The sequence below is a fragment of the Triticum urartu genome, chromosome 5A (genome assembly GCF_056163025.1).
Source record: "Triticum urartu cultivar PI428250 chromosome 5A, HENAU_Tu73, whole genome shotgun sequence".
Lineage (NCBI taxonomy): Eukaryota > Viridiplantae > Streptophyta > Magnoliopsida > Poales > Poaceae > Triticum > Triticum urartu.
The window spans coordinates 120,092,194-120,117,821 of NC_141877.1; the positions used below are offsets into that span (position 1 = coordinate 120,092,194).

Here is a 25,628-nt window from a genome sequence, read left to right on the forward strand (position 1 = left end):
CAAATCAGAAGTCTGAATGGTACACTCATGTCAGTGCTTGACAATTGACATGAAAGAAAGCTCAGGTTAACTCTTTTCTGAAAGTGAATAAAGCAATATCTGCCTAGGATACTTATCTTTAACTTTAGGCCTTTTTTGCTGACTGACACATCCAAAGATCATAGCAAACGTCATCTGAAGCCACTGCCATTTATTAGCATAAATTCCTGCTCTTGCTGCTGCTGAGATAACCATATTAGTTTTCGAGGTTAGACTACTGATGGCCAGAATTTTGAACTATGCTTCAATGTTTTGCGTAAAGAAACACCAGGGAACCGTCTAATCTGGATGCCTAGAAACCAACAAAAATTAAGGCGAATCCATCGTAATCCTGAATGTATTATTCTGATGAGGCTAACGTGAAGCTGAAATCAAGATGGAACAGGGCTGCTGGTGACTGGTCAGACACAAGTTGCAGTGTCCATGGTCACCATACTATGTCATGCAACCCTATCTTGTTTGGCTCTTCACTTTTGTAGGGTGCAGGGTCGGCTTTCTAGTCTTTCATGTACCTCACCTATGGTTTTTACTTACTTTATGTGGCGCTGAACTGTAAACGCTTCAAGTTGCAATGTAGTAATTCATATGGAAATAAATAATTAGTTTGGGCTTCAGTCAAGTACTGGTATTGGAACTCCACAGAATTGTCCTTGTAGTTCATCAAATATAAGGATCATTAAAAGGTTGTGAATCCTCCAGCTATGTAAAAGAGTAGCGATACAGGCTAGTTTCTTACTGTTATAAGAGCATTACTAGTAGAGCCCTCAAACCCTCAAACCCCTAAAAATAACCGCTTTTTTACAGTTTTCGCCGAAAAAACGCCGTAGACTAGAACCTTTAAACCCTCAAACCCGTAAAAAAATTTAGAGGTCCAACCCTCAAACCAATTTGCAATCTGTAGAAGTAGGGGTTGAGGGGAAAATCTCCCCCCAACCCGCACTCCTCCTCGTCGCTCGCTCCGAGCTCGCGCGGGAGCCAACCGCTCCTCCTCCCGCCCGCGTCCCGCCGCCTGCTGCTGCGCCGGCCATGGAAGGCCCCGCCGCCGCCGCGCCCTCGCCCGCCGCGGCCGCCGCTCCTGCCCCGCCCGTCCCGCCCGCCCCCGCCCCCGCCCCCGCCCAACCGACCATCGCCGACGTGGTGGCGGCGACCCACGTCGGGGCCAAGCGGCGGCGGGCGGGCCTCGCACCACCTCCTGCCGCCCCGACCGCCTCACCCGCACCGGCTCCCGCCCTCGCCGCCTTCCCGCCGCCCGCCCCGGCTACCAAGAAGAGCCGGCCGAAGGCGGCCTCTCATGGGCCGCGAGGGGCGGCCTCCAAGGTCGCCGGCTCGTCCCCGGCCGTGACCAAGCCGCGGAAGAAGCCCGCGGCGCGGAAGAAGCCCGCGGCGGCCGCCGTCACCGAACCTCCTCCCGCCGCGCACGAGGTGTTCGAGGAAATGGCAAATCCATCCTCGTTCATAGACCTCCTCCAAAACGCGGAGGTGGACCTCGGAGCTCCGCCTCTAGATCCCTTTAGGGTTGGTGACGACTTGGAGGAGAAGGAGGAAGATGAGGAGGAGGTGGGGGATGACGAGGAGGAGGTGGCCGAGATAGGGGAGGAGGCATTCACCGCCGCTTCCCGCCCACACGCGCGGTCGACAAATTACACCGAGGCGGAAGATGTCCTCTTGGTTCGTGCTTGGGCAGCTGTGGGAATGGATGCAACCACCGGCACCGATCAAACCGGTAAACGGTATTGGCAAAGGATCGAGGACGTCTATTGTAAGATCAAGCCGAAGAATAGTGGGTTCATCCATCGCTCTTTCCGCTCGCTTCATGGCCGGTGGGAGTTGATCAAGCCCGCTTGTTCTCGTTGGAGTGCGGCCATGGACCAAGTGAGAGATGCACCACCTAGTGGAACCGTGGAGAGTGACTATGTGAGTACATATTTCTTCACTATTTTGATTATGTGTGTGCCATGGACCAAGTGATAGATGATATTGGTGGGTTCTTATGTGATTTATGTGTGGTTGATAGGAGACAATTGCCGGCATGAGGTACAAGGAGATGGCCGCTTCCAAGGGCAAGCCATTCCCATTTAAGCATGTTTGGTCAATTCTTCAAACCTTTGACAAGTGGAAGGTGAGGGATCAAGAGACCGCACCCAAGAAGTCGGTAATGCTAAGGATGGATGATAGTGAAGATGAGGAGGAGAGGAACTTGGGCAAGCCCGAGGGAAACAAAAAGGGCAAGCTAAGGGTGAAGATGAAAGAAGAGGCGTCACGTCTAAGGGAGAAGATGGACCACATGATGAAGGCAAGAGAGGAATTGACAACGAAGACATTGGAGACGAAGCTTCTTATCACCGAGAAGAAGAAAGAGGTCAAGCTTGCACAAGTTGAAGCAAAGCGTGAAGAAGCAAAGCGCAAGGCCGAGTTGGAGGAGAGGATGATCAAGCTCAAAGAGGCAAAGGTATGGAAAGAACTCATGGTGGAAGAGAAAGAGCACATGATGATGTCCAAGAAGGACATGGATGAAGACCAATTGCAATGGTGGAAGGACTACAAGGAAGACATCGCGGAGAGGGAGAGGATGTTCCGTGTTGCGTCCTCTATTTTTCGAGGTGACACTCCGATGAGTAGTTGTGGTGGTGGCGGTGTGTACGACTCCACCGGTGCCAATGGAGATACTTGATGGAGCCCACTTGTGGTCTATGAGATGGCGCCGAGGTACAACTTTTGGGTGATGGTGCCGATGAGAGGAGGAAGATGATGATTTTGTGATGTAAACTATTGAACCATGCATCAATGATTGTCATTTGGTAGTTTGTTTGGAAGTTGATTGTGTTCTTGTTGTCATGAATTATGAGATGTCAAATGATAGATTTAAAGGTTGAGGTCGAGGCAAAGACTAGAATCCTCAAATCCAATCCTTAAAGCAGTTTACGGGTTGGGTTTGAGGGTTCTAGTATTTGCCTCTATTTTTCAACCCTTAAAAGTGTCAAAAAGTGGCACAACTCAATTCTTAAAACTACTTTTAAGATTTGAGGGTTTGAGGATTCTACTAGTAATGCTCTAAGAACTTGCTCCAGAACCCAAGAATTGGTGAAGTATCCCATGGATATGTTCGAAAGATTTCTGATGCAGTCCCCCTTCAACCAGCTTCATCTGGATTGTATCGCTGACAATGTGTTAAGCCATCCATAATTTTAGCGGATCCAGTCGGCTTTCCTCCGATGGAGCAAACCGTATGGAGCCCATATCCAGGCTTACTAGAGCCAGTCAGGCATCTAAAGAATCGAGCGAGTGGGTTTCTGATGAGTAACATTGAATCTCTCCTAGTACCATATGCTGATCTGGTTTGGTTCGCGACCGCTTAAATTGTTTCACTCCACCATCTCACTTGTTTTAAGTCACTACTATGTCTCGGAGCCATAGAAAAGGGTGTAGTTTTGAAGGCAGGTGATGGGGACTGGGGAGCCTATAAAAGCATCTCCAATAGCATGTGTAAATTTGGACGTCTATATATCTATATAGACAATGGTCTAAAAAGATTCCCTCATATACACATTCAGTTTTGCAATAGAACATGTATATATAAAACGTCTACATTTTCTCTCATATATTTTAATATTAATTTGTAACTACCAATTCAACTACCATCTTAACAATAATTCAACGATTTATTATTGCAGTGTCAACTGCTATTTTTTCAATGGGCACTTTCCAAACGGCTATATTTCCAACGGCTACCTTTCCAACAGCTCTATTACAACAGCTCTATTCCAACGGCTCTATTGCTGGCCTATATATACCACCCCTCTCCTCTCTTAAATATCTTTCCATCTTGTGCTACAACACAATGAGTGAAACAGGATTCGTTTTGGATATGCTCATGAATTCGTCGTCGTCGTCTTCATCGGACGACGACGAACTAATTCTTGCAGCATTTGCAAAGCGCGAGGAGGAAGAGGAGGCAAATGCTCGACGTCATGGCGGTTCCACGCTGGGACGACAATTTTTGCATCGCGGAAGAGATGCCGGATTTGTTCTACTGTGGAGCGACTACTTCAAAGAAAATCCCACTTTTCCCGAAAGTTATTTTCGCCGAAGGTTAGTATTACTACATTATTCCCTGTCTGCCTATTTTTCATCTTCATATCTCATATTTGTTTTTCCGCACAGGTATAGAATGTCCCGTAATTTGTTTAATCGCATAGCTGAAGCAGTACTTGAGCATGACAGTTATTTTAAGCAAAAAAGAAATTCTGCTGGAGCTCTTGGGTTACATCCTCTGCAGAAGATGACAACGGCAATGCGACTGCTAACTTACGGATATGCGGCTGATGCCGCGGATGAGTATTGTCGGTCTGGAGAATCTACAAATCTAGCATCTTGCAAAAAGTTTGTGATAGCTATTTGTGAAATATTTGGGGACCAGTATTTGAGATCTCCAAATGAAGAAAATACTGCTAGATTGCTTGCAATAGGGGAGCAAAGAGGTTTTCCTGGTATGTTAGGGTCTATAGATTGCATGCATTGGACTTGGAAAAATTGTCCTAAAAAATGGCATGGCATGTTTAAAGGTCATGTGAACAAGCCAACAATGATTCTGGAGGCAGTTGCTTCAAAGGATCTTTGGATTTGGCATGCATTCTTTGGTTTACCAGGGTCTCTCAATGACATAAATGTGCTTCAACGTTCACCTGTGTTTGCAAAGCTATCTGAAGGTGAAGCTCCAAAAGTGAATTATACCATCAATGGTCATCCGTACACAATGGGGTATTACCTTGCAGATGGTATATATCCACCATGGGCAACATTTGTGAAGACCATACCAGCTCCAGAAGGCAGAAAGAAGAAACGTTTTGCCAAAAGACAAGAGGGGGCCAGAAAGGATGTGGAGAGAGCATTTGGAGTTCTGCAATCCCGTTTTGCCATTGTTCGAGGACCAGCAAAAGGTTGGAAACGTAAAGAAATTGGTGATCTCATGAAAGCTTGCATCATAATGAACAATATGATAGTCGAAGATGAGCGAGACAGCGGTCCACATGACTACATCTATGACTCTATGGGAGTAAAGGTGACCCCATCTCATACTCATGCGGAAAAACTGAGTGTGTTTATTCAAATGCATCAACGGATCACAAACAGAGCATTTCACTCTCAGCTCCAAGATGATCTAGTTGAGCACATCTGGCAAAAGTTTGGAGACAAATGATTATGGACGTAGTTGTAATAATGTAGTGTTTTCAATCCTGTACGCGGTTGTAATGATGTACTATTTCAGTTATGCCATAATGCAATGTTTTCACACACAACAAATATTTCAGATATGAAAAATAGTTTCAGATATGAAAATAGTTCACACGATAAATACTAGCAGACCTGACAAATGGTTCAACCCGATGTGTTGAACCGGCGAGCGGCGATCTCATTCTGCTTGTTCTGAAGGAAATATGCCCTAGAGGCAATAATAAAGTTATTATTTATTTCCTTATTTCATGATAAATGTTTATTATTCATGCTATAATTGTATTAACCGGAAACATAATACATGTGTGAATACATAGACAAACAGAGTGTCACTAGTATGCCTCTACTTGACTAGCTCGTTAATCAAAGATGGTTATGTTTCCTAACCATAGACAAAGAGTTGTTATTTGATTAAACAGGATCACATCATTAGGTGAATGATCTGATTGACATGACCCATTCCATTAGCTTAGCACCCGATCGTTTAGTATGTTGCTATTGCTTTCTTCATGACTTATACATGTTTCTATGACTATGAGATTATGCAACTCCCGTTTGCCGGAGGAACACTTTGTGTGCTACCAAACGTCACAACGTAAATGGGTGATTATAAAGGAGCTCTACAGGTGTCTCCAAAGGTAAATGTTGGGTTGGCGTATTTCGAGATTAGGATTTGTCACTCCGATTGTCGGAGAGGTATCTCTGGGCCCTCTCGGTAATGCACATCACTTAAGCCTTGCAAGCATTGCAACTAATGAGTTAGTTGCGAGATGATGTATTACGGAACGAGTAAAGAGACTTGCCGGTAACGAGATTGAACTAGGTATTGGATACCGACGATCAAATCCCGGGCAAGTAACATACCGATGACAAAGGGAACAACGTATGTTGCTATGCGTTCTGACCGATAAAGATCTTCGTAGAATATGTAGGAGCCAATATGGGCATCCAGGTCCCGCTATTGGTTATTGACCGGAGACGTGTCTCGGTCATGTCTACATTGTTCTCGAACCCGTAGGGTCCGCACGCTTAAGGTTTCGATGACAGTTATATTATGAGTTTATGAGTTTTGATGTACCGAAGGAGTTCGGAGTCCCGGATGAGATCGGGGACATGACGAGGAGTCTCGAAATGGTAGAGACGTAAAGATCGATATATTGGACGAATATATTCGGACATCGGAAAGGTTCCGAGTGATTCGGGTATTTTTCGGAGTACCGGGTAGTTACGGGAGAAGCAATGGGCCTTGATGGGCTTTAGTGGAAAGAGGAGAAAGGGCCAAGGGGCTGCTGTGCCCCCCTCCCCTCTGGTCCGAATTGGACTAGGGAAAAGGGGGCCGGCCACCTTTCCTTCTCCCTTCCTCCCCTCTTGGTGGACTCCTACTAGGACTTGGAGTCCTAGCAGGACTCCACATCCTGGCCGCACCAAGCCTTGGCCGGCCTCCTCCTCCTCCTCCTCCTCCATCCTTTATATACTGAGGCAAGGGGCACCCCATAGACACACAAGTTGATCTTCGTGTTCTTTCCTTAGCCGTGTGCGGTGCCCCCTTCCACCATATTCCACCTCGGTCATATTGTAGCGGTGCTTAGGCGAAGCCCTGCGACGGTAGAACATCAAGATCGTCACCACGCCGTCGTGCTGACGGAACTCCTCCCCGAAGCTTTGCTGGATCGGAGCCCGGGGAGCGTCATCGAGCTGAACGTGTGCCAAGAACTCGGAGGTGCCGGAGTAACGGTACTTGGATCGGTCGGATCGTGGAGACGTACGACTACATCAACCAAACGCTTCCGTTGTCGATCTACAAGGGTACATAGATCACGCTCTCCCCTCTCGTTGCTATGCATCACCATGATCTTGCGTGTGCGTAGGAATTTTTTTGAAATTACTACGTTCCCCAACAGTGGCATCTGAGCCTAGGTTTTATATGTTGATGTTATATGCACAAGTAGAACACAAGTGAGTTGTGGGCGATATAAGTCATACTGCTTACCAGCATGTCATACTTTGGTTCGGCGGTATTGTTGGACGAAGCGGCCCGGACCAACATTACGCGTACGCTTACGCGAGACCGGTTCTCCCGATGTGCTTTGCACAGAGGTGGCTTGCGGGTGACAGTTTCTCCAACTTTAGTTGAACCGAGTGTGGCTACGCCCGGTCCTTGCGAAGATTAAAACAGCACCAACTTGACAAACTATCGTTGTGGTTTTGATGCGTAGGTAAGATTGGTTCTTGCTTAAGCCCGTAGCAGCCACGTAAAACTTGCAACAACAAAGTAGAGGACGTCTAACTTGTTTTTGCAGGGCATGTTGTGATGTGATATGGTCAAGATATGATGCTAAATTTTATTGTATGAGATGATCATGTTTTGTAACCGAGTTATCGGCAACTGGCAGGAGCCATATGGTTGTCGCTTTATTGTATGCAATGCAATCGCGCTGTAATGCTTTACTTTATCACTAAGCAGTAGCGATAGTCGTGGAAGCATAATATTGGCGAGACGACAACGATGCTACGATGGAGATCAAGGTGTCGCGCCGGTGACGATGGTGATCACGACGGTGCTTCGAAGATGGAGATCACAAGCACAAGATGATGATGGCCATATCATATCACTTATATTGATTGCATGTGATGTTTATCTTTTGTGCATCTTATCTTGCTTTGATTGACGGTAGCATTATAAGATGATCTCTCACTAATTATCAAGAAGTGTTCTCCCTGAGTATGCACCGTTGCGAAAGTTCTTCGTGCTGAGACACCACGTGATGATCGGGTGTGATAGGTTCTACGTTCAAATACAATGGGTGCAAAACAGTTGCACACGCAGAATACTCAGGTTATACTTGACGAGCCAAGCATATACAGATATGGCCTCGGAACACGGAGACCGAAAGGTCGAGCGTGAATCATATAGTAGATATGATCAACATAGTGATGTTCACCAATGAAACTACTCCATCTCACGTGATGATCGGACATGGTTTAGTTGATTTGGATCACGTGATCACTTAGAGGATTAGAGGGATGTCTATCTAAGTGGGAGTTCTTAAGTAATATGATTAAATTGAACTTAAATTTATTATGAACTTAGTCCTGGTAGTATTTTGCAAATTATGTTGTAGATCAATAGCTCGCGTTGTTGCTTCCCTGTGTTTATTTTGATATGTTCCTAGAGAAAATTGTGTTGAAAGATGTTAGTAGCAATGATGCGGATTGGATCCGTAATCTGAGGTTTATCCTCATTGCTGCACAGAAGAATTATGTCCTTGATGCACCGCTAGGTGACAGACCTATTGCAGGAGCACATGCAGACGTTATGAACGTTTGGCTAGCTCAATATGATGACTACTTGATAGTTTAGTGCACCATGCTTAATGGCTTAGAATCGGGACTTCAAAGACGTTTTGAACGTCATGGAGCATATGAGATGTTCCAGGAGTTGAAGTTAATATTTCAAGCAAATACCTGAGTTGAGAGATATGAAGTCTCCAACAAGTTCTATAGCTAAAAGATGGAGGAGAATCGCTCAACTAGTGAGCATGTGCCCAGATTGTCTGAGTACTACAATCGCTTGAATCAAGTGGGAGTTAATCTTCCAGATAAGATAGTGATTGACAGAATTCTCTAGTCACCATCACCAAGTTAGTAGAACTTCGTGATGAACTATAATATGCAAGGGATGACAAAAATAATTCCCAAGCTCTTCGTGATGCTGAAATCGACGAAGGTAGAAATCAAGAAAAACATCAAGTGTTGATGGTTAACAAGACCACTAGTTTCAAGAAAAGGGCAAAGGGAAGAAGGGGAACTTCAAGAAGAACGGCAATCAAGTTGCCGCTCAAGTGAAGAAGCCCAAGTCTGGTCCTAAGCCTGAGACTAAGTGCTTCTACTGCAAAGGTACTGGTCACTAGAAGCGGAACTACCCCAAGTGATTGGCGGATAAGAAGGATGGCAAAGTGAACATAAGTATATTTGATATACATCTTATTGATGTGTACTTTACTAGTGTTTATAGCAACCCCTCAGTATTTGATACTAGTTCAGTTGCTAAGATTAGTAACTCGAAACGGGAGTTGCAGAATAAACAAAGACTAGTTAAGGGTGAAGTGACGATGTGTGTTGAAAGTGGTTCCAAGATTGATATGATAATCATCGCACACTCCCTATAATTTCGGGATTAGTGTTGAACCTAAATAAGTGTTATTTGGTGTTTGCGTTCAGCATGAATATGATTTGATCATGTTTATTGTAATACGGTTATTCATTTAAGTAAGAGAATAAATTGTTGTTCTGTTTACATGAATAAAACCTTATATGGTTACACACCCAATGAAAATAGTTCGTTGGATCTCGATCGTAGTGATACACATAATCATAATATTGAAACCAAAAGATGCAAAGTTAATAATGATAGTGCAACTTATTTGTGGCACTGCCATTTAGGTCATATTGGTGTAAAGCGCATGAAGAAACTCCATGCTGACGGGCTTTTGGAATCACTTGATTATGAATCAGTTGATGCTTGCGAACCATGCCTCATGGGCAAGATGACTAAGACTCCGTTCTTCGGAACAATGGAGCGAGCAACAGATTTTTTGGAAATCATACATACTGATGTATGTGGTCCGATGAATATTGAGGCTCGCGACAGGTATCATTATTTTCTGATCTTCACAGATGATTTGAGCAGATATGAGTATATCTACTTGATGAAACATAAGTCTGAAACATTTGAAAAGTTCAAAGAATTTCAGAGTGAAGTGAAAAATCATCGTAACAAGAAAATAAAGTTTCTACGATCTGATCGTAGAGAAGAGTATTTGAGTTACGAGTTTGGCTTTCAGTTAAAAACAATGTGAAATAGTTTCACTACTCACGCCACCTGGAACACCACAATGTAATGGTGTGTCCGAACGTCATAACCATACTTTATTAGATATGGTGCGATCTATGATGTCTCTTACCGATCTACCACTATCGTTTTGGGGTTATGCATTAGAGACAGCTGCATTCACGTTAAATAGGGCACCATCTAAATCCGTTGATACGACACCGTATGAACTATGGTTTGGCAAGAAACCTAAGCTGTTGTTTCTTAATGTTTGAGGTTGCAATGCTTATGTGAAAAAGTTTCAACCTGATAAGCTCAAACCCAAATCGGAGAAATGTGTCTTCATAGGATATCCAAAGGAAACTATTGGATACACCTTCTATCACAGATCCGAAGGCAAGACTTTTGTTGCTAAATTCGGAAACTTTCTAGAGAAGGAGTTTCTCTCGAAAGAAGTGAGTGGGAGGAAAGTAGAAAACTTGATAAGGTAATTGTACCTTATCCCTTATTGGAAAGTAGTTCATCACAGAAATCTGTTCTTGTGACTACTACACCAATTAGTGAGGAAGATAATGATGATGATCATGTAAATTCAGATCAAGTTACTACCGAATCTCGTAGGTAAACCAGAGTAAGATCCGCACCAGAGTAGTACGGTAATCCTGTTCTGGAAGTCATGTTACTAGACCATGACGAACTTGCGAACTATGAGGAAGCGATGATGAGCCCAGATTCCGCGAAATGGTTTGAGGCCATGAAATCTGAGATATGATCCATGTATGAGAACAAAGTATGGACTTTGATGGATTTGCCCGATGATCGGCAAGCCATAAAAATAAATGGATCTTCAAGAGGAAGACGGACACTGATAGTAGTGTTATTATCTAGAATTGTCGCAAAAGGTTTTTCGACAAGTTCAAGGTGTTGACTACGATGAGAGATTCTCACTCGTATCTATGCTTTGTCCGAATCATGTTAGCAATTGCCACATTTTATGAAATCTGGCAAATGGATAAACAAAACTGAATTCCTTAATGGATTTATTGAAGAAGAGTTGTATACGATGCAACTAGAAGGTTTTGTCAATCCGAAAGGTACTAACAAAATGTGCAAGCTCCAGCGATCCATCTGTGAACTGGTGCAAGCATCTCGGAGTTGGAATATACGCTTTGATGAGTTGATCAAAGCGTATAGTTTTATACAGACTTGCGGTGAAGCCTGTATTTGCAAGAAAGTGAGTGGGAGCACTACGGCATTTCTGATAAGTATATGTGAATGACATATTGTTGATCGGAAATAATGTAGAATTATTCTGTAAAGCATAAAGGAGTGTTTGAAAGGAGTTTTTCAAAGAAAGACTTCAGTGAAGCTGCTTACATATTGAGCTTCAAGATCTATAGAGATAGATCAAGATGCTTGATAAGTTTTTCCAATGAGTACATACCTTGACAAGATTTTGAAGTAATTCAAAATGGAGCAGTCAAAGAAAGAGTTCTTGCCTGTATTACAAGGTGTGAAGTTGAGTAAGACTCAAAGCCCGACCACGACAGAAGATAGAAAGAGAATGAAAGTCATTCCCTATGCCTTGGCCATAGGTTCTATAAAGTATGTCATGCTGTGTACCAGATCTATTGTATACCCTGCACTGATTTGGCAAGGGAGTACAATAGTGATCTAGGAGTAGATCACTGGACAGCGGTCAGAATTATCCTTAGTGAAATAAGGATATGTTTCTCGATTATGGACGTGACAAAAAAGGTTCGTCGTAAAGGGTTACGTCGATGCAAGTTTTTGACACTGATCTAGAAGACTCTAAGTCTCGGTCTAGATACATATTGAAAGTGGGAGCAATTAGCTAGAGTAGCTCCAAGCAGAGCATTGTTGACATAGAAATTTTCAAAATACATGCGGATCTGAATGTGGCAGACCCGTTGACTAAGATTCTTTCACAAGCAAAACATGATCGCACCTTAGTACTCTTTGGGTGTTAATCACATAGCAATGTGAACTAGATTACTGAATCTAGTAAACCCTTTGGGTATTGTTCACATGGCGATGTGAACTATGGGTGTTAATCACATGATGATGTGAACTATCGAAGTTAATCACATGGTGATGTGATCTAGATTATTGACTCTAGTGCAAGTGGGAGACTGAAGGAAATATGCCCTAGAGGCAACAATAAAGTTATTATTTATTTCCTTATTTCATGATAAATGTTTATTATTCATGCTATAATTGTATTAACCGGAAACATAATACATGTGTGAATACATAGACAAACAGAGTGTCACTAGTATGCCTCTACTTGACTAGCTCGTTAATCAAAGATGGTTATGTTTCCTAACCATAGACAAAGAGTTGTTATTTGATTAAATGGGATCACATCATTAGGTGAATGATCTAATTGACATGACCCATTCCATTAGCTTAGCATCCGATCGTTTAGTATGTTGCTATTGCTTTCTTCATGACTTATACATGTTCCTATGACTATGAGATTATGCAACTCCCGTTTGCCGGAGGAACACTTTGTGTGCTACCAAACGTCACAACGTAAATGGGTGATTATAAAGGAGCTCTGCAGGTGTCTCCAAAGGTAAATGTTGGGTTGGCGTATTTCGAGATTAGGATTTGTCACTCCGATTGTCGGAGAGGTATCTCTGGGCCCTCTCGGTAATGCACATCACTTAAGCCTTGCAAGCATTGCAACTAATGAGTTAGTTGTGAGATGATGTATTACAGAACAAGTAAAGAGACTTGCCGGTAATGAGATTGAACTAGGTATTGGATACCGACGATCAAATCCCGGGCAAGTAACATACCGATGACAAAGGGAACAACGTATGTTGCTATGCGGTCTGACCGATAAAGATCTTCGTAGAATATGTAGGAGCCAATATGGGCATCCAGGTCCCGCTATTGGTTATTGACCGGAGACGTGTCTCGGTCATGTCTACATTGTTCTCGAACCCGTAGGGTCCGCACGCTTAAGGTTTCGATGACAGTTATATTATGAGTTTATGAGTTTTGATGTACCGAAGGAGTTCGGAGTCCCGGATGAGATCGGGGACATGACGAGGAGTCTCGAAATGGTAGAGACGTAAAGATCGATATATTGGACGACTATATTCCGACATCGGAAAGGTTTCGAGTGATTCGGGTATTTTTCGGAGTACCGGGTAGTTACGGGAGAAGCAATGGGCCTTGATGGGCTTTAGTGGGAAGAGGAGAAAGGGCCAAGGGGCTGCTGCGCCCCCCCTCCCCTCTGGTCCGAATTGGACTAGGGAAAAGGGGGCCGGCCACCTTTCCTTCTCCTCCACTTCCTTCTCCCTTCCTCCCCTCTTGGTGGACTCCTACTAGGACTTGGAGTCCTAGTAGGACTCCACATCCTGGCCGCACCAAGCCTTGGCTGGCCTCCTCCTCCTCCATCCTTTATATACTGAGGCAAGGGGCACCCCATAGACACACAAGTTGATCTTCGTGTTCGTTCCTTAGCCGTGTGCGGTGCCCCCTTCCACCATATTCCACCTCGGTCATATTGTAGCGGTGCTTAGGCGAAGCCCTGCGACGGTAGAACATCAAGATCGTCACCACGCCGTCGTGCTGACGGAACTCCTCCTCGAAGCTTTGCTGGATCGGAGCCCGGGGAGCGTCATCGAGCTGAACGTGTGCCAAGAACTCGGAGGTGCCGGAGTAACGGTACTTGGATCGGTCGGATCGTGGAGACGTACGACTACATCAACCAAATGCTTCCGTTGTCGATCTACAAGGGTACGTAGATCACGCTCTCCCCTCTCGTTGCTATGCATCACCATGATCTTGCGTGTGCGTAGGATTTTTTTTGAAATTACTACGTTCCCCAACATGTTCATGTAGTATTCTTGTTGAGCCCCAATCATAACAGTAGTGTCCATGGACATGATCTTCTCTTCTAACTCAAATTGCTTGTATGACATCTCCCTCTCTTGGTAACTTTGACCTCAGCCTTCTCTAACTTTTGTGCCCACACATTTTCTAATGATAAGTTGGGACTAAAAGCATCAGAAGCAGAAGCTTTAGCTTTTTGTAAATGGGTTTTCTCCCGCTTATTACCATCAGGTCTTGTCTCTGTTTCAAGAGCATCAGTGCATCTCTCGAAGTCTTCGTCATTAGAAGTCGTACCTGGACTTGCATCCGAGGTCTTCTTCTGCTTTTTCTGAGGCCCCTTCGAAATCACACGATTCTCCCACTTAGGATGCTTTTCCAACACTAACCAACAATGCATTAATGTAAATGGCCTCTTTTTAGGATCTTTGGACTGCTACAGAACAAGTGCCTGGGCTTGCTGCACAAATAAATGGCCTATTATACTTGAACCAAACACATGAATATACAGAGAACCGAATTAAAAAGATGGAGCATACCTGCTGAGAAATAGTCACTCTGCTTTGGTTTCTATTAAGTATTTGCTGATAGTATCCACAAAACTTGCTCACTTGTTCATTAATAGTGGTCCAACGACAGTTGAGTGCATTTTGAACACGCACCGGCCATGACACTTTCTTGCGCGTGCTGTAGTAATCATAAATCCTACCCCAATAAGAATTTGATGTTTGATCTGTTTCTATCAAAGCATCCAAACTAGTGTGCACCCATGCTGCCACCAACAGATCATCCTCTTCAATAGACCAATTCTTCCCCTTGGTGGATTTTCCTTTCACAGTTGTAGATGTTTTTTTGAGTTGGCAGCATGGGCGACTCTTTCTCTCCAACTGGACTATCCGGCACTTGTGTTGAGACACCAAAGTTCAACATGCCCAGGAAACTCTCGTCACCTTACATCTGCGAAAAATTTGACACAAGTTTCATATAGCACCACATCATATAGCCTACCTAGCAGCATCAATATCAAAGAAAATTCTCTATATAAATAGTAGTAGCAACATTAGTATAACTGAACATATTCAGTTAACTACCCTGAACATATCTAGCGACAGAGACCCAAAGGCTATCGCAGTCCAGCCAGAGAAAGCCAGCCCCGTGCTCCCCGCAACCCCGAGCGCGGCAGCGGCGGCCCTCCCCGAGCGCGGCGGCGGCCCTCCCCGAGCGCGGCGGCGGCGGCCATCCCCGAGGGCGGCGGCGGCTGGATCCAGCCCGACAGCAGCTGGTGGATCCAACCCGACCCAGCGGGATCCCCTCCCCTCCTTTTTCTCTGTCTCCGGTAACAAAAAGGGCATACCTCGGCTCGGATAGGGTGGTGCGGTACGGCGGCGACCTGACGATGGTTGCGCGCCTCTTCCTGGTCTCGGCGGGAAGGAGGAACCTGGCCTTCGGTTGCGCTTTGGACGACGCCTTCACATCGTCTACCTGTGGACGTTGTCGAGGCTGATTTGGACGATGTGTAAATTTGCACGTCCGTTTAGACGAGCTGCTGGACGCCAGTTTTTTGGCCATATCGTGTAAAACGGGTATACACGTCCGTTTATACGTGCTATTGGAGATGCTCTAAGGGTGTGTTTGTTTGGGGTGTGTTGAGTATGTATTTTGTATTGCACGTGTATTAGAGTTATGGTCCACTTTTTAGTTTTGTATAATTGAGATAAAGACCTTCCTTGTATTATATATACGTGCACCAGCACCCCATCAATACAACGTTTATTGTATTGCAAATCTCTCCTTCTACATGGTATTAGTTTTTAAGTTACTTTCCTCGCTTTCGCTCCGCCGCCGCCACCGCCGCGCCTCTCCTCACGCCGCCGCCGCCGCCGCCCGCGCATCCCGTCACGCGTGCCGCCGCCGCTCCAAGCCGGCGTCACCGCGCCTCCTAGTCGCCGCTGCCGCCGCCCTTCTGCCGCCGCCGCACATCTTTGCCGCTGCCGCAGTACCCTCCAAATCGCCAGGACTCTGTGCCCGATCCGTGCCGCTAGCGCCCGATCGATCCCGCTACTACTTACTAGCTTATCGATCCGGCCGTGCCTGTATTTGCTAGTTTATCCATCCAGCAGTGTGCTTGTGTGCTTGCTAGCTCTATGTGCTTGTATATTTGTTAGCCGCCGCTGCCTTTCCTTGCCCTGGCGGCCGCCGCACCACCTAGGCGCCGCTGCTATGGCCTCCACTAGCTTCTCCGTCTCCGGCGTCTCCAACCCATTCGTCGGCCCTGCACCAACGGTACTGTTCTACCAGCTACCGCCCTGCCTGTAGCAGCAGCCGCAGCGTCCAGCCCCGCCCACGCCCTCGTGGTCAGTCGGGCAAAACCCTTGGACGGGAATGCCATTACCCTCGTGGTCGGCCGCCGCCGCAGTTTCCCACAGTGCTGATCCTGTGGCCATGGACTCCCTCGTGTCCACCTACTTCGGCGCCTCCAACCCGGCGTACGGTGCTCCGCTCGCTCAGCCACCTCTCAATGGCTACGGCGCACCTGCTCAGGTGCCACCCTATGAAGGCCAGCCGTCGCCGCCGGTTCCTGCATCGTGGGACCCCGCCCTCCCGGCCGCCCTACACTCGGCACCGTCGCCGAGTAACTACGGAGGTGGAGGCAACTGGTACATGGACTCGGGTGCTATTGCGCACATGACAACTCATCTCGGTAACTGATACGTCTCCAACGTATCTATAATTTTTGATTGCTCCATGCTATATTATCTACTGTTTTGGACTATATTGGGCTTTATTTTCCACTTTTATATTGTTTTTGGGACTAACCTATTAACCGGAGGCCCATCCCAGAATTGCTGTTTTTTGCCTATTTCAGTGTTTCGGATAAACGGAATATCAAACAGAGTCCAAACGGAATAAAATCTTCGGAAACGTGATTTTCTCACCGAACGTGATCCAGGAGACTTGGACCCTACTGCAAGGGATCAAAGAGGTGGTCACGAGGGTGGGGGGCGCCCCCCTAGGGCGCGCCCCCTGCCTCGTGGGCCCCTCGGTGCTCCATCGACGTACTCCTTCCTCCTATATATACACACGTACCCCCAAACGATCAGACTAGGAGCCAAAAACCTAATTCCACCGCCACAACTTTCTGTATCCACGAGATCCCATCTTGGGGCCTGTTTCAGAGCTCCGCCGAAAGAGGGCCGTCATCACGGAGGGCTTCTACATCATCATAGCCTCTCCGATGAAGTGTGAGTAGTTTACCTCAAACCTTCGGGTCCATAGTTAGTAGCTAGATGACTTCTTCTCTCTCTTTGAATCTCAATACAAAGTTCTCCCCCTCTCTTGTGGAGATCTATTCGATTTAATCTTCTTTTTGCGGTGTGTTTGTTGAGACCGATGAATTGTGGGTTTATGATCAAGTCTATCTATGAATAATATTTGAATCTTCTCTGAATTCTTTTATGCATGATTGGTTATCTTTGCAAGTCTCTTCGAATTATCTGTTTGGTTTGGCCAACTAGATTGGTAGTTCTTGCCATGGGAGAAGTGCTTAGCTTTGGGTTTGATCTTGCGGTGTCCTTACCCAGTGACAGAAGGGGCAGCAAGGCACGTATTGTATCGTTGCCATCGAGGATAACAAGATGGGGTTTATTTCATATTGCATGAATTTATCTCTCTACATCATGTCATCTTGCTTAAAGCGTTACTCTGTTTTTAACTTAATACTCTAGATGCATGCTGGATAGCGGTCGATGAGTGGAGTAATAGTAGTAGATGCAGAATCGTTTCGATCTACTTGTCACGGACGTGATGCCTATATACATGATCATGCCTAGATATTTTCATAATTATGCTCAATTCTATCAATTGCTCAACAGTAATTTGTTCACCCACCGTAGAATACTTATGCTCTTGAGAGAAGCCACTAGTGACACCTATGGCCCCCAGGTCTATTCTCATCATATCAATCTCCATCACTTTTATTTAGTTTTGCTATTTACTTTGCTTTTACTTTTTACTTTGCATCTTTATATCAAAAATACCAAAAATATTCTATCTATCAGATCTCACTCTCGTAAGTGACCGTGAAGGGCTTGACAACCCCTAATCGCGTTGGTTGCGAGTAGCTATCGCTTTGTGCAGGTACGAGGGACTTGAGCGTGGGCTCCTACTGGATTGATACCTTGGTTCTTAAAAACTGAGGGAAATACTTACGCCACTCTGCTGCATCATCCCTTCCTCTTCGGGGAAAACCAACGCAAGCTCAAGACGTAGCAAGAAGGATTTCTGGCGCCGTTGCCGGGGAGTCTATGCAAAAAGTCAATATACCAAGTACCCATCACAATCCCTATCTCTCGCATTACATTATTTGCCATTTGCCTCTCGTTTTCCTGTCCCCCCAATTCACCCTTGCCGTTTTATTCGCCCTCTCTCCCTATCCTCCCTCTCTATTTGCCTCTTTTTGCCGTTTGCTTTTTGCTTGTGTGTTAGATTGCTTGCTTGTTGCGATGGCTCAAGAGACTACTAAATTGTGTGACTTCACCAATACCAATAATAATGATTTCCTTAGCACTCCGATTGCTCCTCTTACCGATGCTGAATCTTGTGAAATTAATACGGCTTTGTTGAATCTTGTTATGAAAGATCAATTCGCCGGCCTTCCTAGTGAAGATGCCGCTACTCATATGAATAGCTTCGTTGATTTATGTGATATGCAAAAGAAAAAAAGATGTCAATAATGATGTCGTTAAATTGAAGCTATTTCCTTTTTCGCTTAGAGATCGGGCTAAAGCTTGGTTTTCATCTTTGCCTAAGAATAGTATTGATTCATGGAACAAATGCAAAGATTCTTTTATATCTAAGTATTTTCCTCCCGCTAAGATCATCTCTCTTAGAAACGATATAATGAACTTTAAACAACTTGATCATGAACATGTTGCACAAGCTTGGGAGAGAATGAAATTAATGATACGTAATTGCCCTACTCATGGTTTGAATTTGTGGATGATTATACAAATTTTTTATGCCGGATTGAATTTTGCTTCTAGAAATCTTTTAGATTCGGCTGCGGGAGGCACTTTTATGGAAATCACTTTAGGAGATGCTACTAAACTCCTAGATAATATCATGGTTAATTATTCTCAATGGCACACTGAAAGAACTTCTAACAAAAAAGTGCATGCGATAGAAGAAATTAATGTGTTGAGTGGAAAGATGGATGAACTTATGAAATTATTTGCTACTAAGAGTGTTTCTTCTGATCCTAATGATATGCCTTTGTCTACTTTGATTGAGAATAATAATGAATCTATGGATGTGAATTTTGTTGGTAGGAATAATTTTGGTAACAACGCTTATAGAGGGAATTTTAATCCTAGGCCATATCCTAGTAATCCTTCTAATAATTATGGAAATTCCTACAACAACTCTTATGGAAAGTATAACAAGATGCCCTCTGATTTTCAATCTAATATTAAAGAATTTATTTCTTCGAAAAAGAATTTTAATGCTATGATTGAAGAAAAATTGCTTAAGATTGATGATTTGGCTAGGAACGTTGATAGAATTGCTCTTGATGTTGATGCTTTGAAACTTAGATCTATTCTACCTAAGCATGATATTAATGAGTCTCTAAAAGCCATGAGAATTTCAATTGATGAGTGTAAGGAAAGAACCGCTAGGATGCGTGCTTCCAAAGATGCCTTTATTAAAGCGTGTTCTTCCAATTCCTATGAAAATCAAGATGAAGATATAAAAGTTATTGATGTGTCTCCAATTAAATCTTTATTTTGCAATATGAATCTTGATGAAACTGAATATGATCTTCCTTTACCTAGAAGGCGTTTTAAAAATTTGGAGTGTTTAGATCTTAATGATGAAATTGATGAAAGTGGGATAGAAAGAAATAAAAATCTAGATGTTCCTACACCCACTATATTGGATTTCAAGGAATTTAATTATGAAAATTGCTCTTTGATTGATTGTATTTCCTTGTTTCAATCCGTGCTAAATTCTCCACATGCTTATAGTCGAAATAAAGCCTTCACCGAACATATTGTTGATGCCTTGATGCAATCTTATGAAGAAAAACTTGAGCTGAAAGTTTCTATCCCTAGAAAACTCTATGATGAGTGGGAACCAACTATTAAAATTAAATATCATGAGTTTTATGCTTTGTGTGATTTGGGTGCTAGTGTCTCTACTATTCCCAAGACTTTGTGTGATTTACTAGATTTCTGTAATTTTGATGATTGCTCTGTAACTTGCATCTTGCGGATTCCACTATTAAGAAACCTATGGGAAGAATTAATGATGTTCTTATTGTTGCAAATAGGAATTATGTGCCCGTAGATTTCATTGTTCTTGATATAGATTGCAATCCTTCTTGCCCTATTATTCTTGGTAGACCTTTCCTTAGAACGGTTGGTGCGATTATTGATATGAAGGAAGGGAATATTAGATTTCAATTTCCATTAAAAAAGGGCATGGAACACTTTCCAAGAAAGAAAATAAAATTAACATATGAAACTATCATGAGAGCCACTTATGGATTGCCTACCAAAGATGGCAATACCTAGATCTATTCTCGCTTTTATGCCTAGCTAGGGGCGTTAAACGATAGCGCTTGTTGGGAGGCAACCCAATTTTATTTTTATTCCTTGCTTTTTGCTCCTGTTTAGTAATAAATAAATTATTTATCCTCTGTTTTGGTTGTGTTTTTTGTGTTTAATTAGTGTTTGTGCCAAGTAGAACCGTTGGGAAGACTTGGGGAAAGTCTTGTTGAACTTGCTGTAAAAAACAGAAACTTTAGCGCTCACGAGAACTGCTGTAATTTTTATTTGAAGAGTGATATTTAGTTAATTCTTTTTGAATATGATTAATAGATAAATTCCTCATTTCCAGCATTTTATTTTAGAATTTTTGGGATTCCATATCTTGCTCTAGCTACAGATTACTACAGACTGTTCTGTTTTTGACAGATTCTGTTTTTCGTGTGTTGTTTGCTTATTTTGATGAATCTATGGCTAGTAAAATAGTTTATAATCCATAGAGAAGTTGGAATACAGTAGGTTTAACACCAATATAAATAAAGAATGAGTTCATTACAGTACCTTGAAGTGGTCTTTTGTTTTCTTTCGCTAACGGAGCTCACGAGTTTTCTATTTTGAGTTTTGTGTTGTGAAGTTTTCAAGTTTTGGGTGAATTCTTTTGATGGATCATGGAACTGTTGGGGAACGTAGTAATTTCAAAAATTTCCTACGCACACGCAAGATCATGGTGATGCATAGCAACGAGGGGAGAGTGTGATCTACGTACCCTTTGTAGACCGACAACGGAAGCGTTTGGTTGATGTAGTCGTACGTCTTCACGGCCCGACCGATCAAGCACCGAAACTACGGCACCTCCGAGTTTTAGCACACGTTCAGCTCGATGACGATCCCCGGACTCCGATCCAGCAAAGTGTCGGGGAAGAGTTCCGTCAGCACGACGGCTGGTGACGATCTTGATGTACTACTGTCGCAGGGCTTCGCCTAAGCACCACTACAATATTATCGAGGACTATGGTGGCTGGGGCGCCGCACATGGCTAAGAATAAGATCACGTGGATCAACTTATGTTCATGGGGTGCCCCTTGCCTCAGTATATAAAGGATGGAGGAGGAGGAGGCCGGCCAAGGCTAGGTGCGGCCAGGATGTGGAGTCCTACTAGGACTCCAAGTCCTAGTAGGAGTCCACCAAGAGGGGAGGAAGGGAGAAGGAAGTGGAGGAGAAGGAAAGGTGGCCGGCCCCCTTTTCCCTAGTCCAATTCGGACTAGAGGGGAGGGGGGCGCAGCAGCCCCTTGGCCCTTTCTCCTCTTCCCACTTAAAGCCCATCAAGGCCCATTGCTTCTCCCGTAACTACCCGGTACTCCGAAAAATACCCGAATCACTCGGAACCTTTCCGATGTCCGAATATAGTCGTCCAATATATCAATCTTTACGTCTCGACCATTTCGAGACTCCTCGTCATGTCCCCGATCTCATCCGGGACTCCAAACTCCTTCGGTACATCAAAACTCATAAACTCATAATATAACTGTCATCGAAACCTTAAGCGTGCGGACCCTACGGGTTCGAGAACAATGTAGACATGACCGAGACACGTCTCCAGTCAATAACCAATAGCGGGACCTGGATGCCCATATTGGCTCCTACATATTCTACGAAGATCTTTATCGGTCAGACCGCATAACAACATACGTTGTTCCCTTTGTCATCGGTATGTTACTTTCCCGAGATTCGATCGTCGGTATCTTAATACCTAGTTCAATCTCGTTACCGGCAAGTCTCTTTACTCGTTCCGTAATACATCATCTCACAACTAACTCATTAGTTGCAATGCTTGCAAGGCTTATGTGATGTGCATTACCGAGAGGGCCCAGAGATACCTCTCCGACAATCGGAGTGACAAATCCTAATCTCAAAATACGCCAACCCAACATGTACCTTTGGAGACACTTGTAGAGCTCCTTTATAATCACCCAGTTACGTTGTGACGTTTGGTAGCACACAAAGTGTTCCTCCGGCAAACGGGAGTTGCATAATCTCATAGTCATAGGAACATGTATAAGTCATGAAGAAAGCAATAGCAACATACTAAACGATCGGGTGCTAAGCTAATGGAATGGGTCATGTCAATCACATCATTCTCCTAATGATGTGATCCCATTAATCAAATAACAACTCTTTTGTTTATGGTTAGGAAACATAACCATCTTTGATTAACGAGCTAGTCAAGTAGAGGCATACTAGTGACACTTTGTTTGTCTATGTATTCACACAAGTATTATGTTTCCGGTTAATACAATTCTAGCATGAATAATAAACATTTATCATTATATAAGGAAATAAATAATAACTTTATTATTACCTCTAGGGCATATTTCCTCCAGTCTCCCACTTGCACTAGAGTCAATAATCTAGTTCACATCGCCATGTGATTTAACAGCAATAGTTCACATCACCATGTGATTAACACCCATAGTTCACATCGATATGTGATCAACACCCAATAGGGTTTACTAGCGTCAGTAATCTAGTTCACATCACTATGTGATTAACTAAGGTGTGATCATGTTTTGCTTGTGAGATAATTTTAGTCACCGGGTCTGCCACATTCAGATCCGTAAGTATTTTGCGAATTTCTATGTCAACAATGCTCTGCCCGGAGCTACTCTAGCTTATTGCTCCCACTTTCAATATGTATCTAGATCAAGACTTAGAGTCATGCAAATCTGTGTCAAAACTTGCATCGACGTAACTTTTTACGACGAACCTTTTTGTCACCTCCATAATTGAGAAATATTTCCTTATTCCACTAAGGATAATTTTGACCGCTGTCCAGTGATCTACTCTTAGTTCACTATTGTACTCCCTTGCTTAACACAGTATAGGGTATACAATAGATCTGGTACACAGCATGTCATACTTTATAGAACCTATGGCTGAGGCATAGGGAATGACTTTCATTCTATTTCTATCTTCTGCCGTGGTCGGGCTTTGAGTCTTACTCAATTTCACACCTTGCAACACAGGCAAGAACTCTTTCTTTGATTGTTCCATTTTGAACTACTTCAAAATCTTGTCAAGGTATGTACTCATTGAAAAACTTGTCAAGCGTCTTGATCTATCTCTATAGATCTTGATGCTCAATATGTAAGCAGCTTTACCGAGGTCTTTCTTTGAAAAACTCCTTTCAAATATTCTTTTATGCTTTCCAGAAAATTATACATTATTTCCAATCAACAATATGTTGTTCACATATACTTATCAGAAATGCTGTAGTGCTCCCACTCACTTTCTTGTAAATACAGGCTTCACCGCAAGTCTGTATAAAACTATATGCTTTGATCAACTTATCAAAGCGTATATTCCAACTCCGAGATGCTTACACCAGTCCATAGATGGATCGCTGGAGTTTGCATACTTTGTTAGCTCCTTTTGGATCGACAAAACCTTCCAGCTGCATCATATACAACTCTTCTTCCAGAAATCCATTCAGGAATGCAGTTTTGACATCCATTTGCTGGATTTCATAAAATGCGGCAATTGCTAACATGATTCGGACAGACTTAAGCATAGATACGAGTGAGAAACTCTCATCATAGTCAACACCTTGAACTTGTCGAAAACCTTTTGCGACAATTCTAGCTTTGTAGATAGTAACACTACTATCAGCGTCTGTCTTCCTCTTGAAGATCCATTTAATCTCAATGGCTCGCCGATCATTGGGCAAGTCAATCAAAGTCCATACTTTGTTCTGATACATGGATCCCATCTCAGATTTCATGGCCTCAAGCCATTTTGCGGAATCTGGGCTCATCATCGCTTCCTCATAGTTCGCAAGTTCGTCATGGTCTAGTAACATGACTTCCAGAACAGGATTACTGTACCACTCTGGTGCGGATCTCACTCTGGTTTACCTACGAGATTCGGTAGTAACTTGATCTGAAGTTACATGATCATCATCATTAGTCTTCCTCACTAATTGGTGTAGTAGTCACATGAACAGATTTCTTGTGATGAACTACTTTTCAATAAGGGAGAAGGTACAATTACCTTATCAAGTTCTACTTTCCTCCCACTCACTTCTTTCAAGAGAAACTCCTTCTCTAGAAAGGATCCATTCTTAGCAACGAATGTCTTGCCTTCGGATCTGTGATAGAAGGTGTACCCAATAGTCTCCTTTGGGTATCCTATGAAGACATATTTCTCCGATTTGGGTTTGAGCTTATCAGGATGAAACTTTTTCATATAAGCATCACAGTCCCAAACTTTAAGAAACGACAACTTTGGTTTCTTGCCAAATCACAGTTCAGATTGTGTCGTCTCAACGGACTTAGATGGTGCCCTTTTAAATGTGAATGCGGCTGTCTTTAATGCATAACCCCAAAACGATAGTGGTAGATCGGTAAGAGACATCATATGTCGCACCATATCTAATAAAGTACGGTTATGATGTTCGGACACACCATTATGCTGTGGTGTTCCAGGTGGCATGAGTAGTGAAACTATTTCACATTGTTTTAACTGAAGGCCAGACTCGTAACTCAAATATTTTACCTCTGCGATCATATCATAGAAACTTTTATTTTCTTGTTACGATCATTCTCCACTTCACTCTGAAATTCTTTGAACTTTTCAAATGTTTCAGACTTATGTTTCATCAAGTAGATATACTCATATCTGCTCAAATCATCTGTGAAGATCAGAAAATAATGATACTTGTCACGAGCCTCAATATTCATCAGACCACATACATCAGTATGTATGATTTCCAACAAATCTGTTGCTCGCTCCATTGTTCCGAAGAACAGAGTCTTAGTCATCTTGCCCATGAGGCATGGTTCGCAAGCATCAATTGATTCATAATCAAGTGATTCTAAAAGCCCATCAGCATGGAGTTTCTTCATGTGCTTTACACCAATATGACCTAAACGGTAGTGCCACAAATAAGTTGCACTATCATTATTAACTTTGCATCTTTTGGTTTCAATATTATGATTATGTGTATCACTACGATCGAGATCCAACGAACTATTTTCATTGGGTGTGTAACCATATAAGGTTTTATTCATGTAAACATAACAACAATTTATTCTCTTACTTAAATGAATAACCGTATT

At 43.4% G+C, this 25,628-nt stretch overlaps 2 protein-coding genes and 1 pseudogene across 2 annotated transcripts; 2 read left to right on the forward strand and 1 right to left on the reverse strand.

The window, feature by feature from the left end:
• Positions 1–1,473: 1,473 nt before the first annotated feature.
• On the forward strand, positions 1,474–2,710 carry LOC147970523 (uncharacterized). Its single transcript, XM_087523471.1, has 2 exons — positions 1,474–1,953; positions 2,054–2,710. Exons 1-2 carry the CDS (start codon positions 1,474–1,476, stop codon positions 2,708–2,710), a joined length of 1,137 nt encoding a protein of 378 aa, XP_087379597.1.
• Positions 2,711–3,865: 1,155 nt separating this feature from the next.
• LOC125555752 (protein ALP1-like) lies at positions 3,866–5,282 on the forward strand. The gene is made up of 2 exons (XM_048718607.2): positions 3,866–4,128; positions 4,201–5,282. The coding sequence occupies exons 1-2, from the start codon at positions 3,878–3,880 to the stop codon at positions 5,234–5,236; spliced, it is 1,287 nt and encodes a 428-aa protein (XP_048574564.2). The 5' UTR covers positions 3,866–3,877; the 3' UTR covers positions 5,237–5,282.
• An 8,754-nt stretch (positions 5,283–14,036) lies between these two features.
• Positions 14,037–16,413, reverse strand: LOC147970524 (uncharacterized; annotated as a pseudogene).
• Between the last annotated feature and the right edge of the window lie 9,215 nt (positions 16,414–25,628).

What these genes read in the sequence shown, in the direction of transcription:
- LOC125555752 (XM_048718607.2), top strand. Translation starts at nt 3,878, where the DNA reads ATGAGTGAAACAGGATTCGTTTTGGATATGCTCATGAATTCGTCGTCG. An exon ending in GAAAGTTATTTTCGCCGAAG is followed by an intron (nt 4,129 to 4,200) that starts GTTAGTATTACT and finishes TTTTCCGCACAG; the next exon opens with GTATAGAATGTCCCGTAATT.
- LOC147970523 (XM_087523471.1), top strand. Translation starts at nt 1,474, where the DNA reads ATGGCAAATCCATCCTCGTTCATAGACCTCCTCCAAAACGCGGAGGTG. An exon ending in GAACCGTGGAGAGTGACTAT is followed by an intron (nt 1,954 to 2,053) that starts GTGAGTACATAT and finishes TGTGGTTGATAG; the next exon opens with GAGACAATTGCCGGCATGAG.